Source organism: Bombina bombina, chromosome 9 (assembly GCF_027579735.1).
Source record: "Bombina bombina isolate aBomBom1 chromosome 9, aBomBom1.pri, whole genome shotgun sequence".
Lineage (NCBI taxonomy): Eukaryota > Metazoa > Chordata > Amphibia > Anura > Bombinatoridae > Bombina > Bombina bombina.
The window spans coordinates 207,383,310-207,402,083 of record NC_069507.1 but is presented as its reverse complement, the minus strand read 5'-3'; the positions used below and the strand labels follow the sequence as shown (position 1 = coordinate 207,402,083).

The 18,774-nt window shown below is 37.3% G+C and overlaps 1 protein-coding gene across 1 annotated transcript in view; it reads left to right on the top strand.

Annotated features, from left to right (window-relative positions):
* TCERG1L (transcription elongation regulator 1 like) overlaps positions 1-8,653 on the top strand; it is a 381,274-nt gene extending 372,621 nt beyond the window's left edge. Inside the window, exon 13 of the mRNA XM_053691741.1 lies at positions 8,061-8,653. Coding sequence (XP_053547716.1) covers positions 8,061-8,217 — 157 coding nt within the window. The 3' untranslated portion in view covers positions 8,218-8,653. The remainder of the gene's footprint in view (positions 1-8,060) is intronic.
* Positions 8,654-18,774: the final 10,121 nt, after the last annotated feature.

Sequence of the window (18,774 nt, the reverse complement as noted above, 5' to 3'; positions counted from 1 at the left end):
CTTTAAAGAACACTAAACACTTTTTTTATATGCAGAGACTTGAGGTTAAGCCCTGCCATCCACTAGTCATAAGTGCCACCATGTTGGAATCTGTCTCTCACTAAATTCCAGTGTTGATCTGTTTGCACATGGGCAGCAACACTCCCCCAGATACCTGCAGTGTAACCTAGGTACCATAATGGCAGCAGCCATGATTAAATGAAGCATTTAGTGTCCCTATAAGACTTTAAGAGGCACAAAATCCTAAGTAGAGATTAGGTGGATGCTATAATTGGCACATAACATTGCAGCATGATAAGGGTTTAGTATTTTGTTATGAATTAAAAAGATTAATTAGCAAATATTTTAACAGGTGTTTCTCTGAGGGCCTGATGATATAAAGCTCTCCACTCAGATGAGATGACATAAAATGATCCTGACTCACAATATTCTAAAGGAAGATATTTCTATACTACTCTAAGGGGTGTTCCCTCCATTTATGGATGTGAAAGAGAGACAAGCCCAAGTGCAACATAGTTAGCAATGCATGGCATGAGAGTTTTGTTATATTTGAACTTTGTGCTTTTTATTTTATACATCTTTAAACTTCAGATTGGTTCCTTTAAGTTTTACAAATTACTTTGCATTTTGTATTTATTCTAAACTGATCACTTCAGAAAGTGGGTGGAACAAGCAAGTTCCAAGGGTCTGCCTGAATCTCTCCCACAATTCTCATTGTAAGCTATAATCATTTTATACCTTTAGGTCTCACTAATTTATCTTGCTAGCTGTATGCAGGTAAAGTTTGTTTAAAATTCACATTACAATTATTTAACTGTCAGAATCATAATGCACATTAACTAGAAGCAAATGCAAGTAAATTGTAGTGAGAACATTTCAGTTTAATCTGTATTTGCTGCAAACTAGGAATGTATATCAGTGTCAGGTGCTCACTTGTTAAAGGGACATGCAAAAACCATTTTTTTCTTTCCTGATTGAGATAGAGCATATAATGTTAAACAACTCTCAAATTTACTCCTATTATGTAATTTGCTTCGTTATTTTGGTAGGCTTTGTTGAACATAATACCTATAGGTAGGTAAGCTCAGGAGATGCAATGCACTACTGGGACCAAGCTGCTTATTAGTGACTACACATATATGCTTCTTGTCATTTGATTCAGTTAGCTGCCAATAGTGTTTTGCTGCTCATTCAACAAAGGAAACCAGGTGAATATAGAACATTTGGTAAGAAAAATAAAATCAGAAAGTTATTTAAAATTGTATGATCTATCTGAATCCTAAAAAAAATGTATTGCATGTCTCTTAAACATTAATCTCCCATGTGAGATTCTGTATCCTATAGAGCTTCATTACATTCTGTTGGATGGATGATCTAAGATTTTCCAGCTTGGAGAGAAATTAAAGTCTAGACTTCATAGGGGCTGAGCTCTCTGAATTCTCAAAGAAAAGGGGCCAAACCTAGAGATGAGAGATATCTTCCACATAAAGTAATAAGACTCTCTGTTATACAGAATCTCAGAGGGAAGAGAAAAGTTAACATGTGAGCACTTCACACTGATATACATTCTGTTTGTAGCAAATTCAAATTAAACTAAATTGTTTTAACTACAATGTATCTTGAATTTGCCTTTAGTTTATTATACATTCGTTTTGTGTCAATTTAATAAGTGTATTGTGAATTTTTAGCAAACTTCACCTGCAAACAGCTGGCAAAATAAATCAGTGAGTCCTGCTATTGTAAAATGCTTAGAGTATATCATGAAAATTGTGAGAGAGATTCAGACATACCCAGGGACGGGACCTCCCCTGTCCATCCCAGGGACCTCCCCTGTTCATCTCACTTTCTGAAACTGTCAGATTTTTTTTTACATAAAACAAGCAAAATGCAATGTAATTTGTAAAAAATACACAGACTAGGGTGACCATATTGCCGCTTTAAAATGGGACACATATGAAAAATACATCTGTCATGGCTGTTTTCAGAGCTGTTTAAAGAAATGTTTTGTATAAGAACCCTTACATATGTATTTTTCATATGTGTCCCTTTTTAAAGCGGCAATATGGTCACCCTAACACAGACATATAAAAAGACATACAAATTATGATCCTAATTTGTTAAAGTAACACATAAACTTTTAAAACATAAATCGGAATTTGTAAAATCAATCCTATATCTAAACCTAAAAAATGACAGGGCCAGACTATAAGTGACAATATGTTTTAGTTTTTTTGCTCAAGCGCTAACTGCGCTCAAAGAAAAAATTTAGTGCAGATGGATTAGCATGCGTATTACAAGTTGAAAGTAAGAAGTTATCGCAATAGCAAAAGACTGAGGTGTGCTAACTTCAGTACTTCCAATATCGCAACCGTGCTAACTCACTCTCCTTATATACTTCTATGGGGTGCTAAAAAAAGACTTTCGACTAGATTTAGAGTTTTGTCGGTAAAGACCCGCGGTGCTAACGCTGCTTTTTTTTCCAGAGCACCCTTAAGACAACGCTGATATTTAGAGTTGTCTGAATGGCTGTGTTAGCCTCAGAAAAGGGAGCGTTGAGCATAATTTAGCTCCACTTCAACCCTCAATACCAGTGTTGCCTACGGTAGCGGTAAGCTGGCAAAACGTGCTCGTGCACGATATCCCCATAGAAAACAATAGGGCTGAGCTGGCTGAAAAAAAACCTAACACCTGCAAAAAAGCAGCGTACAGCTCCTAACGCAGCCCCATTGTTTCCTATGGGGAAAAACTTTCTAAGTCTACACCTAACACCCTAACATGAACCCGAGTCTAAACACCCCTAACCTTACACTTATTAACCCCTATCGCTGACACCTACATTATACTATTCAGCCAATCTGATTGACCTCGCATTCTATTGGCTGATCGGAACAGCCAATAGAATGCAAGGTCAATCCGATTGGCTGATTGGATCAGCCAATCGGATTGAACTTCAATCTGATTGGCTGATTGAATCAGCCAATCAGATTTTTCTTACCTTAATTCGAGGGACGCCATCTTGGATGACGTCCCTTAAAGGAACCGTCATTCGTCGTTAGTCCATCGGTTGAAGAGGATGGCTCCGCGTCGGCTGTATGGAAGATGGCTCTGCTCCGGATGGATGAAGATAGAAGACCCCGCTTGGATGAAGACTTCTACCGGATAGAGGACCTTTTCTTGCTCCGCTTGGATGAAGAATTCGGCTCGGCTGGGTGAAGACGACTCAAGGTAGGGAGATCTTCAGGGGGTTAGTGTTAGGTTAATTTAAGGGGGGTTTGGGTGGGTTAGAGTAGGGGTATGTGGGTGGTGGGTTTTAATGTTGGGGGGGTTGTATTTTTATTTACAGGTAAAAGAGCTGATTACTTTGGGGCAATGCCCCGCAAAAAGCCCTTTTAAGGGCTGGTAAAAGAGCTGATTACTTGTAATTTAGAATAGGGTAGGGCATTTTATTATTTTGGGGGGCTTTTTTATTTTATTAGGGGGCTTAGATTAGGTGTAATTAGTTTAAACTTCTTGTAATTTTTTTTATTTTCTGTAATTTAGTGTTTGTTTGTTTTTTGTATTATAGATTAGTTTATTTAATTGTATTTTAGTTTAGCTAATTGTAAGTAATTTATTTAATTAATTTATTGATAGTGTAGTGTTAGGTGTATTTGTAACTTAGGTTAGGATTTATTTTACAGGTAATTTTGTAATTATTTTAACTAGGTAGCTATTAAATAGTTATTAACTATTTAATAGCTATTGTACCTAGTTAAAATAAATACAAAGTTGCCTGTAAAATAAATATAAATCCTAAAATAGCTACAATATAACTATTAGTTATATTGTAGCTATATTAGGGTTTATTTTATAGGTAAGTATTTAGTTTTAAATATGAATAATTTATTTAATTATAGTAAATTTATTTAGATTAATTTAAATTATATTTAATTTAGGGGGGGTGTTAGGGTTAGGGTTAGACTTAGGTTTAGGGGTTAATAACTTTATTATAGTAGCAGCGACATTGGGGGTAGGAGATTAGGGGTTAATAATTGTAGGTAGGTGGCAGCGATGTTAGGGAGGGCAGATTAGGGGTTAATACAATTTATTATAGTGTTTGCGAGGCAGGAGTGTGGCGGTTTAGGGGTTAATACATTTATTATAGTGGCGGCGAGGTCCGGTCGGCAGATTAGGGGTTAATAATTGTAGGTAGGTGGCGGTGACATTGGGGGGGGGGAGATTAGGGGTTAATAAATATAATGTAGGTGTCGGCGATGTTAGGGGCAGCAGATTAGGGGTTCATAGGTATAATATAGGTTGCGACGGTGTCTGGAGCGGCAGATTAGGGGTTAAAAAAAATTATTATAGGGTTGGCGATGTGGGGGGGCCTCGGTTTAGGGCTTCATAGGTAGTTTATGGGTGTTAGTGTACTTTATAGCACAGTAGTTAAGAGCTTTATGTTCCCGCGTTAGCCCATAAAGCTCTTAACTACTGACTTTTTTTGACGGTAAGAGTCTTGTCGGCAGAGGCTCTACCGCTCACTTCTTCCAAGACTCGTAATACCAGCGTTAGGCAAACCCCATAGAAAAGATAGGATACGCAATTGACGTAAGGGGATCTGCGGTAGCCTCGAGTAGCGGAAAGAAAGTGAGCAGTAGACCCTTTCCTGCCTGACTCTAAATACCAGCGGGCGGTAAAAAGCAGCGTTAGGACCCCTTAACGCTGCTTTTGCCGGCTAACGCCAAACTCTAAATCTAGGTGTTCATTTTTATTTAATGCTCAACTGCTAACCCTGACATTGTGCTAGATCAACTGCGCTAAAGCCAAAGGTGCATTAGAAATACTTTAGAGGAACAGTCTACACCAGAATTGTTATTGTTTTAAAAGATAGATAATCCCTTTATTACCCATTCCCCAGTTTTGTATAACCAACACATTTATATTAATATACTTTTAACCTCTGTGATTATCTTGTATCTAAGCCTCTGCAAACTGCCCCTTTATTTCAGTTCTTTTGACAGACTTGCAGTTTAGCCAATCAGTGCCTGCTCCCAGATAACTTCACGTGCACAAGCACAGTGTTATCTATATGAAATAACTGAAAAAAGAAAAATCAGAGGCGCCGACATGGCCTAGTAATGCAAAGATAAGTGGCTCCAATAAACACAAATCCAGATCTATACTCACAAGAGCAGCGCACCCTGTGGTGCTATTGATGCAGGCCCGAGCCTCGCAGTGGTCCAGCTCACTGTGGCATTGAAGTGGATACCCAGAAGATGTCCCTGAGGGGATTGATAGTAGATATCCAGAGACAGAGACAGAGAGATAAGTAAGTAAAGAATAAACTTACAAGATCCAATGCACCTCCAGGTGCATTAACAGCGGGCTGGGATCTAACAGTCACCCAGCAGACTGGAAAACTCCCAGCAGCTCCTGGTCTTCCTCAGGTGGCTAAAAGCAGCACAGCCCAATTATGTTCTCACAGAAAAAAATACACCAAAGGGCAAGCAAGTGTATTAAAATGTATAAAGCTTTAATAAAAAGCGACGCGTTTCTCAGCATATATACTCAGCAGGTATATATTTTTTAGCCTGAGGAAACAGCTCCTAGTCTGCTGAGAAACGCGTCACTTTTTATTAAAGTTTTATACATTTTAATACACTTGCTTGCCTTTTGGTGTATTTTTTTATGTGAGTACATTATTGGGCTGTGCTGCTATTAGCCACCTGAGGAAGACCAGGACCTGCTGGGAGTTTTCCAGTCTGCTGGGTGACTGTTAGGTCCCAGCCTGCTGTTAATGCACCTGGAGGTGCATTGGATCTTGTAAGTTTATTCTTTACTTACTTGTCTCTCTGCCTTAACAATACTGGGCTATGTGCATATACTTTTTGTCCACATAGGATATCTACTATCAATCCCCTCAGGGACATCTTCTGGGTATCCACTTCAATGCCACAGTGAGCTGGACCACTGCGAGGCTCCGGCCTGCATCAATAGCACCACAGGGTGCGCTGCTCTTGTGAGTATACATCTGGATTTGTGTTTATTGGAGCCACTTATCTTTGCATTACTAGCCCATATTGGTGCCTCTGTTTTTTCTTTTTTCAGTTATCTAACATCATAGGAAGACCATCCTACAACCGAGAGCTGCCACACTTTTTTGGACTATTGTACATTGGAACTTGTTTTCCACATATCTCCTATGGACATTGTTTGGTAGATATAGTGCTTATAGAGTTGTATATCCATTTTCTCTTTTTCCTTTCACACTACTATTTTTTGTCATTTGTGTTTGGAGGCGCCCCCTAAGGGTGTGGTTTTTGCTGGGTTATACCACACTCTCAACATCAATATTATCTATATGAAATACATGAACTAACACCCTCTAGTGGTGAAAAACTGTTAAAATGCATTCTGAAAAGAGGTGGCCTTCAAGGTCTAAGAAATTAGCATATGAACCTCCTAGGTTAAGCTTTCAACTAAGAACACCAAGAGAACAAAGCAAAATTGGTGATAAAAGTAAATTGAAAAATTGTTTAAAATTGCATGCTCTATCTGAATCATGAAAGTTTATTTTGGCCTAGACTGTCCCTTTAAGTTCCTATCTTCGTCAATACATGAAAAATGTCTCTCTCTCTCTCTCTCTCTCTCTCATATATCTCATATATATATATATATATATATATATATATATATATATATATATATATATATATATATATATATAATGAAAAAAAAATTCAAAGTGAAGAACATAGAAATTGCAAGTATTTCTATTAAAACACATTAAAACATACTAAAAATGAAAAAAAGGAATTATATTTCATGTATCAAGGTATTTGTCTGGGAAGGGCTTAAAAGTGAATATACTGTATTTAAACCTTTTCTACAATATTAAGTTTATGTTTTTTTATTTAAAAGTGCATGTATAAGTGTAATACTTTATTTTAATATGTTTTTGATGAGTTTTTTTAAAACTTTTTTTTAACATTACATTTCTTGTCTCAAGTTGTGCTAAATATTATAGAACAGTTTTGGCTTCTGCTCAAACACAACCTTTAACTTTGAACTTGTAATATGAGCGCTATATAGCACAGTCGCAATATCCATTGAAAGTATAGGTTGCACGAGAGTGATGTCGGCTGCGCTAACCATTCTCTGGTAAAGGGGATTTACAATGGACTACTTTGCACGCTAATATCCAGCAATATTGCTTATCGCGTTTTGTGCTATTATTAGTGTGAAACTTGTAATTTGGCCCACAATCTGAAGTGTAAAGTAATATCAAATACAAAGCACAGAGTATAAAAACTCTCATGTCACGCAGTGCTATTGTGCACTGGGATTATCTATACTTCACTTACAGAAATGTAAAAAAACACTGCTTAGAGAAGTAAAGCAAAATATGCCTGTCTAGAACCTTGTGAGAGATCTTGCAGTGCTGTAGGATCATTTTAAATCATCTCATTTAAGTGTAGTATTTTATGGGAGGGATCTCTAATCTCCCTCATACTTTCAGCCTCCGCATCTTTTTTTTTATCATTTGGCAAGTTCAGCCCCTATGAAGTCTTTACTTAAATTTTTCTCCAAGCTGGGGAATATTTGATTGTCTGTCTCCAAGTGAGATTTGCCCTTTGTTGCTGCCTAATTTTACTAATTTTAACATTTCTGGCTTAAAGGGACGCTAAACCCAAACATTTTCTTTCATGATTCAAGTAGAGAATACAATTTTAAACAATATTCTAATTTACTTCTATTATCTAATTTGCTTCATTCTTTAGATATCCTTTGTTGAAGAAAATCACACGAGGCATCTATGCACAGCAACCAATCAGCAGCTACTGAGCCTATCTAGATATTCTTTTCTGCAAAGTATATCAAGAGAATGAAGCAAATTAGATAATAGAAGTAAATTAGAAAGTTGTTTAAAATCGCATGCTCTTTCTAAATCATGAAAAAAATGTGGGTTTCATGTCCCTTTAAGTTTAATGTTATATTTTAATGTCTCTTTACTATAATTGTTATGATTGTTATGTTACATTAAACTGGAAATAAATATAAACTATATATTTTTATTTCAGGACTACATTTAAAGAATTTGCAGAAAAATATGGAAGAGATCAGCGATTTCGTATAGTACAAAAGAAAAAAGATCAAGAACATTTTTTCAATCAGTTTATTAATTTACTTAAGAAAAGGGACAAAGAAAACAGAATGAGACTTCGGAAAATGAGATAGAAAAATGTGAATGTGCAATAAAGCGAAAGATTATTGCATATCATGACTGCCAGATATAAAGAAAACATATTTTCTTTACATAATTTATCATTTAGCAGAGGGAGAATATGTTAATTCCTGGAAACAATGTCTTACTCACTGGACATATTTTTGCTTATGAAGTGTTTCCCTGAAGACAAAATTTAGTTCTTTGAGGAATTATCTGTTTCATATTGAAGCTATTTTTTATAACATTCAGAGTTTAATGTGTCTCAATTTGCCATTATAATGTATGTCAAATCCTTAGTTGCTTCAATTATGCAAATTACTTGTATAATTCATAATGTAAAAACTGAGAATAAATTGACATTTGAATATGCCATTAAAACGTCAAAAAAAAGAGTACTTTCTATGTAAGTGCACATACCCTTATAAATAAAGCGTGTTCTTAAGAGATTGTTGCTTTTTCAGTGTTCATATGTCATAGTTTGAGTGGTGAAATTATAATTGTAAAACTTAGTGGATGTGTGAATATAAACTATGGCCTAGATTTAGAGTTCGGCGGTAGCCGTCAAAACCAGCGTTAGAGGCTCCTAACGCTGGTTTTGGGCGCCCGCTGGTATTTGGAGTCAGTCAGGAAAGGGTCTAACGCTCACTTTTCAGCCGCGACTTTTCCATACCGCAGATCCCCCTACGCCATTTGCGTAGCCTATCTTTTCAATGGGATCTTTCTAACGCTGGTATTTAGAGTCGTTTCTGCAGTGAGCGTTAGAGCTCTAACGACAAGATTCCAGCCGCCTGAAAATAGCAGGAGTTAAGAGCTTTCTGGCTAACGCCGGTTTCTAAAGCTCTTAACTACTGTACCCTAAAGTACACTAACACCCATAAACTACCTATGTACCCCTAAACCGAGGTCCCCCCACATCGCCGCCACTCGATTAAAATTTTTAACCCCTAATCTGCCGACCGCCACCTACGTTATACTTATGTACCCCTAATCTGCTGCCCCTAACACCGCCGACCCCTGTATTATATCTATTAACCCCTAACTTGCCCCCCACAACGTCGCCGCAAGCTACTTAAAATAATTAACCCCTAATCTTCCGACCGCAAATCGCCGCCACCTACGTTATCCCTATGTACCCCTAATCTGCTACCCCTAACATCGCCGACCCCTATGTTATATTTATTAACCCCTAATCTGCCCCCCACAACGTCGCCGACACCTACCTACACTTATTAACCCCTAATCTGCCGAGCGGACCTGAGCGCTACTATAATAAAGTTATTAACCCCTAATCCGCCTCACTAACCCTATCATAAATAGTATTAACCCCTAATCTGCCCTCCCTAACATCGCCGACACCTAACTTCAATTATTAACCCCTAATCTTCCGACCGGAGCTCACCGCTATTCTAATAAATGTATTAACCCCTAAAGCTAAGTCTAACCCTAACACTAACACCCCCCTAAGTTAAATATAATTTTTATCTAACGAAATAAATTAACTCTTATTAAATAAATAATTCCTATTTAAAGCTAAATACTTACCTGTAAAATACATCCTAATATAGCTACAATATAAATTATAATTATATTATAGCTATTTTAGGATTAATATTTATTTTACAGGCAACTTTGTAATTATTTTAACCAGGTACAATAGCTATTAAATAGTTAAGAACTATTTAATAGTTACCTAGTTAAAATAATTACAAATTTACCTGTAAAATAAATCCTAACCTAAGATATAATTAAACCTAACACTACCCTATCAATAAAATAATTAAATAAACTACCTACAATTACCTACAATTAACCTAACACTACACTATCAATAAATTAATTAAACACAATTGCTACAAATAAATAAAATTAAATAAACTATCTAAAGTACAAAAAATAAAAAAGAACTAAGTTACAGAAAATAATAAAATATTTACAAACATAAGAAAAATATTACAACAATTTTAAACTAATTACACCTACTCTAAGCCCCCTAATAAAATAACAAAGCCCCCCAAAATAAAAAATTCCCTACCCTATTCTAAAATACAAATATTACAAGCTCTTTTACCTTACCAGCCCTGAACAGGGCCCTTTGCGGGGCATGCCCCAAGAATTTCAGCTCTTTTGCCTGTAAAAAAAAACATACTATACCCCCCCCCAACATTACAACCCACCACCCACATACCCCTAATCTAACCCAAACCCCCCTTAAATAAACCTAACACTACCCCCCTGATGATCTTCCTACCTTGTCTTCACCATGCCAGGTTCACCGATCCGTCCTGGCTCCAAGATCTTCATCCACCCCAAGCGGGGGCTAGACATCCACTGAAGAAGTCCAGAAGAGGGTCCAAAGTCTTCCTCCTATCCGGCAAGAAGAGGACATCCGGACCGGCAAACATCTTCTCCAAGCGGCATCTTCTATCTTCTTCCATCCGATGACGACCGGCTCCATCTTGAAGACGTCCAGCGCGGATCCATCCTCTTCTTCCGACGACTAGACGACGAATGACGGTTCCTTTAAGGGACGTCATCCAAGATGGCGTCCCTCGAATTCCGATTGGCTGATAGGATTCTATCAGCCAATCGGAATTAAGGTAGGAATTTTCTGATTGGCTGATGGAATCAGCCAATCAGAATATAGTTCAATCCGATTGGCTGATCCAATCAGCCAATCAGATTGAGCTCGCATTCTATTGGCTGATCGGAACAGCCAATAGAATGCGAGCTCAATCTGATTGGCTGATTGGATCAGCCAATCGGATTGAACTTGATTCTGATTGGCTGATTCCATCAGCCAATCAGAAAATTCCTACCTTAATTCCGATTGGCTGATAGAATCCTATCAGCCAATCGGAATTCGAGGGACGCCATCTTGGATGACGTCCCTTAAAGGAACCGTCATTCGTCGTCTAGTCGTCGGAAGAAGAGGATGGATCCGCGCTGGACGTCTTCAAGATGGAGCCGGTCGTCATCGGATGGAAGAAGATAGAAGATGCCGCTTGGAGAAGATGTTTGCCGGTCCGGATGTCCTCTTCTTGCCGGATAGGAGGAAGACTTTGGACCCTCTTCTGGACTTCTTCAGTGGATGTCTAGCCCCCGCTTGGGGTGGATGAAGATCTTGGAGCCAGGACGGATCGGTGAACCTGGCATGGTGAAGACAAGGTAGGAAGATCATCAGGGGGGTAGTGTTAGGTTTATTTAAGGGGGGTTTGGGTTAGATTAGGGGTATGTGGGTGGTGGGTTGTAATGTTGGGGGGGGGTATAGTATGTTTTTTTTTACAGGCAAAAGAGCTGAAATTCTTGGGGCATGCCCCGCAAAGGGCCCTGTTCAGGGCTGGTAAGGTAAAAGAGCTTGTAATATTTGTATTTTAGAATAGGGTAGGGAATTTTTTATTTTGGGGGGCTTTGTTATTTTATTAGGGGGCTTAGAGTAGGTGTAATTAGTTTAAAATTGTTGTAATATTTTTCTTATGTTTGTAAATATTTTATTATTTTCTGTAACTTAGTTCTTTTTTATTTTTTGTACTTTAGATAGTTTATTTAATTTTATTTATTTGTAGCAATTGTGTTTAATTAATTTATTGATAGTGTAGTGTTAGGTTAATTGTAGGTAATTGTAGGTAGTTTATTTAATTATTTTATTGATAGGGTAGTGTTAGGTTTAATTATATCTTAGGTTAGGATTTATTTTACAGGTAAATTTGTAATTATTTTAACTAGGTAACTATTAAATAGTTCTTAACTATTTAATAGCTATTGTACCTGGTTAAAATAATTACAAAGTTGCCTGTAAAATAAATATTAATCCTAAAATAGCTATAATATAATTATAATTTATATTGTAGCTATATTAGGATGTATTTTACAGGTAAGTATTTAGCTTTAAATAGGAATTATTTATTTAATAAGAGTTAATTTATTTCGTTAGATAAAAATTATATTTAACTTAGGGGGGTGTTAGTGTTAGGGTTAGACTTAGCTTTAGGGGTTAATACATTTATTAGAATAGCGGTGAGCTCCGGTCGGAAGATTAGGGGTTAATAATTGAAGTTAGGTGTCGGCGATGTTAGGGAGGGCAGATTAGGGGTTAATACTATTTATGATAGGATTAGTGAGGCGGATTAGGGGTTAATAACTTTATTATAGTAGCGCTCAGGTCCGCTCGGCAGATTAGGGGTTAATAAGTGTAGGTAGGTGTCGGCGACGTTGTGGGGGGCAGATTAGGGGTTAATAAATATAACATAGGGGTCGGCGATGTTAGGGGTAGCAGATTAGGGGTACATAGGGATAACGTAGGTGGCGGCGATTTGCGGTCGGAAGATTAGGGGTTAATTATTTTAAGTAGCTTGCGGCGACGTTGTGGGGGGCAAGTTAGGGGTTAATAGATATAATACAGGGGTCGGCGGTGTTAGGGGCAGCAGATTAGGGGTACATAGGGATAACGTAGGTGGCGGCGGTTTACGGAGCGGCAGATTAGGGGTTAAAAGTGTAATGCAGGGGTCAGCGATAGCGGGGGCGGCAGATTAGGGGTTAATAAGTGTAAGGTTAGGGGTGTTTAGACTCGGGGTACATGTTAGGGTGTTAGGTGCAGACGTAGGAAGTGTTTCCCCATAGGAAACAATGGGGCTGCGTTAGGAGCTGAACGCTGCTTTTTTGCAGGTGTTAGGTTTTTTTTCAGCTCAAACAGTCCCATTGTTTCCTATGGGAGAATCGTGCACGAGCACGTTTTTGATGCCGGCCGCGTCCGTAAGCAACTCTGGTATCGAGAGTTGCATTTGCGGTAAAAATGCTCTACGCTCCTTTTTTGGAGCCTAACGCAGCATTTGTTTGAACTCTCGATACCAGAGTTAAATTTATGGTGCGGCCAGAAAAAAACCCGCGGAGCGTTAACAGCCCTTTTACCGCCGAACTCTAAATCTAGGCCTTTGTTAGTAGAGAAAAAAGTAGAGCCTAAATTGCTTTGTATTAGCTCTGATGGACACACTAAATATTGGTAACTTCTTCATGAAAGTTACAGAAAAAAATGTTATTTTGTAAAGCCATTCAATGTAAAGTTTAGTTATTTTTATTGTATGCGGACAGTATGCATGAGATTTTTCTCATTAACTTTGTACACACAAATATTTTACCTTTTTTTAAATCAATAAATATTTTAACCAAACTCATTTTCAATTTGGTCAATTGTTTTTTTTAAGTAAAAAAAATAATATTTACACTATTATTTAAGGTACTGAATAATTAAAATCAAACACATATCTGGCCTAGAAAACTGGTCATATGTTTCTTTTTTATATATTTTAATTTCTATCAATTTATTATTGTTATTTTTTTTATTTTTTATTAGGATTATTATTATTGTTTGTTTTTAATAAAAGTTAAGTCAAAATGATAGCAATATGTGTACTGGCTGACAGCTGCCAGTACCTAAGATGGCGGCTAAGAGGTAGGGGAGAGGGTTAGAGAGTTGTTTTGGGGAGATCAGGGAGGTCGGGGTAAGGGGGAATCCTACACTGCAGAAAATATTTTTTTAAAATTCTATTAAAAAAAAACATGCCTTTTATTTTCATACTTAAGATGAGGGTGACAATGGGGGGGGAGGGAAGAGAGGTGTTTGAGAGGGATCAGGGGTGAAATGTGTCAGGTGGGAGGGTAATCTCTACACTAAAGCTAAAATTAACTTTACAAGCTACATAATTAACCCCTTCACTGCTGGGCATAATAAAATTGTAGTGCGCAGCTTCAATTAATGGCCTTCTAATTATTGAAAAGCAATGCCAAATCAATATATGTCTGCTATTTCTGAACAAAGGGGATCCCAGAGAAGCATTTACAACCAATTGTGCCATGATTGCACAAGCTGTTTGTAAATAATTTCAGTGAGAAACCTAAAGTTTGTGAAAAAGTTAACAATTTTTTTTTATCACATTTGGCGGTGAAATGGTGACATGAAATATACCAAAATGGGCCTAGATCAATACTTTGGGTTGTCTACTAAAAAAATAAATATAGTTTTGATAGGTAAATATACAAAAAGGGCTCTATTTCTGTTTAAATGGAGTGATAGCAAAAATGCTAAAATACTCTGGTCTTTTGGGGAAGTTTTAGTCTGAAATGCCCGGTCCTTTAAGGGTTTAAGGGGGTAAACATTGAGTATTTTTGAACTCAGGACAAAATTTACAAGCTATTTAGCATGGGTGTTTTTTGGTGGTTGTAGATGCATAACAGATTTTGGGGATCAGATTTATAAAAAAATTTTTTTTTTCTAATTTTTCAACATATTTTATAACGGCTAGATTTGGAGTTTTGACGGTAATGACCCGAAAAACTAACGCCCTAATCTGCCCTCCCTAACATCGCCGACACCTACACTTATTAACCCCTAATCTGCCGACCGGACCTGAGCGCTACTATAATAAAGTTATTAACCCCTAATCCGCCTCACTAACCCTATAATAAATAGTATTAACCCCTAATCTGCCCTCCCTAACATCGCCGACACCTAACTTCAATTATTAACCCCTAATCTGCCGACTGGAGCTCACCGCTATTCTAATAAATGTATTAACCCCTAAAGCTAAGTCTAACCCTAACACTAACACCCCCCTAAGTTAAATATAATTTACAGCTAACGAAATTAATTAACTCTTATTAAATAAATTATTCCTATTTAAAGATAAATACTTACCTGTAAAATAAATCCTAATATAGCTACAATATAAATTATAATTATATTATAGCTATTTTAGGATTTATATTTATTTTACAGGTAACTTTGTATTTATTTTAACCAGGTACAATAGCTAAAATAGTTAAAATAATTACAAAATTACCTGTAAAATAAATCCTAACCTAAGTTACAATTAAACCTAACACTACACTATCAATAAATTAATTAAATAAACTACCTACAATTACCTACAATTAACCTAACACTACACTATCAATAAATTAATTAAATACAATTCCTACAAATAAATACAATTAAATAAACTAGCTAAAGTACAAAAAATAAAAAAGAACTAAGTTACAAAAAATAAAAAAATATTTACAAACATAATAAAAATATTACAACTATTTTAAACTAATTACACCTACTCTAAGCCCCCTAATAAAATAACAAAGCCCCCCAAAATAAAAAAATGCCCTACCCTATTCTAAATTACTAAAGTTCAAAGCTCTTTTACCTTGCCAGCCCTGAACAGGGCCCTTTGCGGGGCATGCCCCAAAGAATTCAGCTCTTTTGCCTGTAAAAAAAAACATACAATACCCCCCCAACATTACAACCCACCACCCACATACCCCTAATCTAACCCAAACCCCCTTAAATAAACCTAACACTAAGCCCCTGAAGATCTTCCTACCTTATCTTCGCCCTGCCAGGTTCACCGATCCGTCCTGAAGAGCTCCTCCGATGTCCTGATCCAAGCCCAAGCGGGGGGCTGAAGAGGTCCATGATCCGGCTGAAGTCTTCATCCAAGCGGGAGCTGAAGAAGTCCATGATCCGGATGAAGTCTTCATCCAAGCGGGAGCTGAAGAGGTCCATGATCCGGATGAAGTCTTCTATCAACGGCATCTTCAATCTTCTTTCTTCCGGATCCATCTTGCAGACCTCCGACGCGGAACATCCTCTTCTCCTGACGCCTACTAGCCGAATGACGGTTCCTTTAAGGGACGTCATCCAAGATGGCGTCCCTCGAATTCCGATTGGCTGATAGGATTCTATCAGCCAATCGGAATTAAGGTAGGAATATTCTGATTGGCTGATGGAATCAGCCAATCAGAATCAAGTTCAATCAGATTGGCTGATCCAATCAGCCAATCCGATTGAGCTCGCATTCTATTGGCTGTTCCGATCAGCCAATAGAATGCAAGCTCAATCTGATTGGCTGATTGGATCAGCCAATCGGATTGAACTTGATTCTGATTGGCTGATTCCATCAGCCAATCAGAATATTCCTACCTTAATTCCGATTGGCTGATAGAATCCTATCAGCCAATCGGAATTCGAGGGACGCCATCTTGGATGACGTCCCTTAAAGGAACCGTCATTCGGCTAGTAGGCGTCGGGAGAAGAGGATGTTCCGCGTCGGAGGTCTGCAAGATGGATCCGGAAGAAAGAAGATTGAAGATGCCGTTGATAGAAGACTTCATCCGGATCATGGACCTCTTCAGCTCCCGCTTGGATGAAGACTTCATCCGGATCATAGACCTCTTCAGCCCCCCGCTTGGGCTTGGATCAGGACATCGGAGGAGCTCTTCAGGACGGATCGGTGAACCTGGCAGGGTGAAGATAAGGTAGGAAGATCTTCAGGGGCTTAGTGTTAGGTTTATTTAAGGGGGGTTTGGGTTAGATTAGGTTTGGGTTAGATTAGGGGTATGTGGGTGGTGGGTTGTAATGTTGGGGGGGTATTGTATGGGTTTTTTTACAGGCAAAAGAGCTGAATTCTTTGGGGCATGCCCCGCAAAGGGCCCTGTTCAGGGCTGGTAAGGTAAAAGAGCTTTGAACTTTAGTAATTTAGAATAGGGTAGGGCATTTTTTTATTTTGGTTGGATTTGTTATTTTATTAGGGGGCTTCTAGGTGTAATTAGTTTAACATTGTTGTAATATTTTTATTATGTTTGTAAATATTTTTTTATTTTTTGTAACTTAGTTCTTTTTTATTTTTTGTACTTTAGCTAGTTTATTTAATTGTATTTATTTGTAGGAATTGTATTTAATTAATTTATTGATAGTGTAGTGTTAGGTTCATTGTAGGTAATTGTAGGTAGTTTATTTATTTAATTTATTGATAGTGTAGTGTTAGGTTTAATTGTAACTTAGGTTAGGATTTATTTTACAGGTAATTTTGTAATTATTTTAACTAGGTAGCTATTAAATAGTTATTAACTATTTAATAGCTATTGTACCTGGTTAAAATAAATACAAAGTTACCAGTAAAATAAATATAAATCCTAAAATAGCTACAATATAATTATAATTTATATTGTAGCTATATTAGGGTTTATTTTACAGGTAAGTATTTAGCTTTAAATAGGAATAATTTATTTAATAAGAGTTAATTAATTTCGTTAGATGTAAATTATATTTAACTTAGGGGGGTGTTAGTGTTAGGGTTAGACTTAGCTTTAGGGGTTAATACATTTATTAGAATAGCGGTGAGCTCCGGTCGGCAAATTAGGGGTTAATAAGTGTAGGCAGGTGGAGGCGACGTTGTGGGGGGCAGATTAGGGGTTAATAAATATAATATAGGGGTCGGCGGTGTTAGGGGCAGCAGATTAGGGGTACATAAGGATAACGTAGGTGGCGGTCGGCAGATTAGGGGTTAAAAAAATTTAATCGAGTTGCGGCGATGTGGGGGGACCTCGGTTTAGGGGTACATAGGTAGTTTATGGGTGTTAGTGTACTTTAGAGCACAGTAGTTAAGAGCTTTATAAACCGGCGTTAGCCCAGAAAGCTCTTAACTACTGACTTTTTTCCTGCGGCTGGAGTTTTGTCGTTAGATGTCTAACGCTCACTTCAGACACGACTCTAAATACCGGAGTTAGAAAGATCCCATTGAAAAGATAGGATACGCAATTTACGTAAGGGGATCTGCGGTATGGAAAAGTCACGGCTGAAAAGTGAGCGTTAGACCCTATTTTGAGTGACTCCAAATACCGGCGGTAGCCTAAAACCAGCGTTAGGAGCCTCTAACGCTGGTTTTCACTGCTAACGCCAAACTCCAAATCTAGGCCTAAGTTTTTTATAGTAAATTATATGATATAATGAAAATAATGGTATCTTGGAAAGTCCATTTAATGTCGAGAAAAACGGTATATAATATGTGTGGGTACAGTAAATGAGTAAGAAGAAAATTACAGCAAAACACAAACACAGCAGAAATGTAAAAACAGCCCTGGTCCTTAACGGTAAGAACATTTAAAAACGGTCTGGTCACTAAGGGGTTAGAATTGTTTGCTCTGTCTGAATCATGAAAGAAACATTTTGGGTTTCATGTCCCTTAAACAGTCTTCTCCTTTTTACAGTCACCCAAACCCAATATCTTTCCAAAACTTTGCCAAAAAACAAACAAAAGATGTGCAGAAATAGAGAAAAATAAAGGTAGTGCAATATATCAATACATAGAAATATTATGTCTACTAATATGTACAGATTCCAATCTTAAACTGTTCTTGAAAAAGGTAGTGTTTATAGAAATTTATAGAGCCATACATCTGAAGAATATATTTGTGTCATCCTTTTGAAATTTGTGAATAAACTTCCATGGAGGGATCTTAAAGGGACAGTCTAGTCAAAATTATAGTTTCATGATTCAGATAGGGCATGCAAATTTAAACAACTTTCCAATTGACTTTTATCATTAAATTTGCTTTGTTCCCTTGGTGGTATTTTTGAAAAGCTAAACCTAGGTAGGCTCAAACTGATTTCTAAACCGTTGAAAACCACCTCCTAGCTCAGAGCATTTTAAAAGTTTTTCACAGTTAGACAGTACTAGTTCATGTGTGTCATATAGATAACATTGTGCTCACTCCCGTGGAGTTATTTAGGATTCTGCACTGGTTGG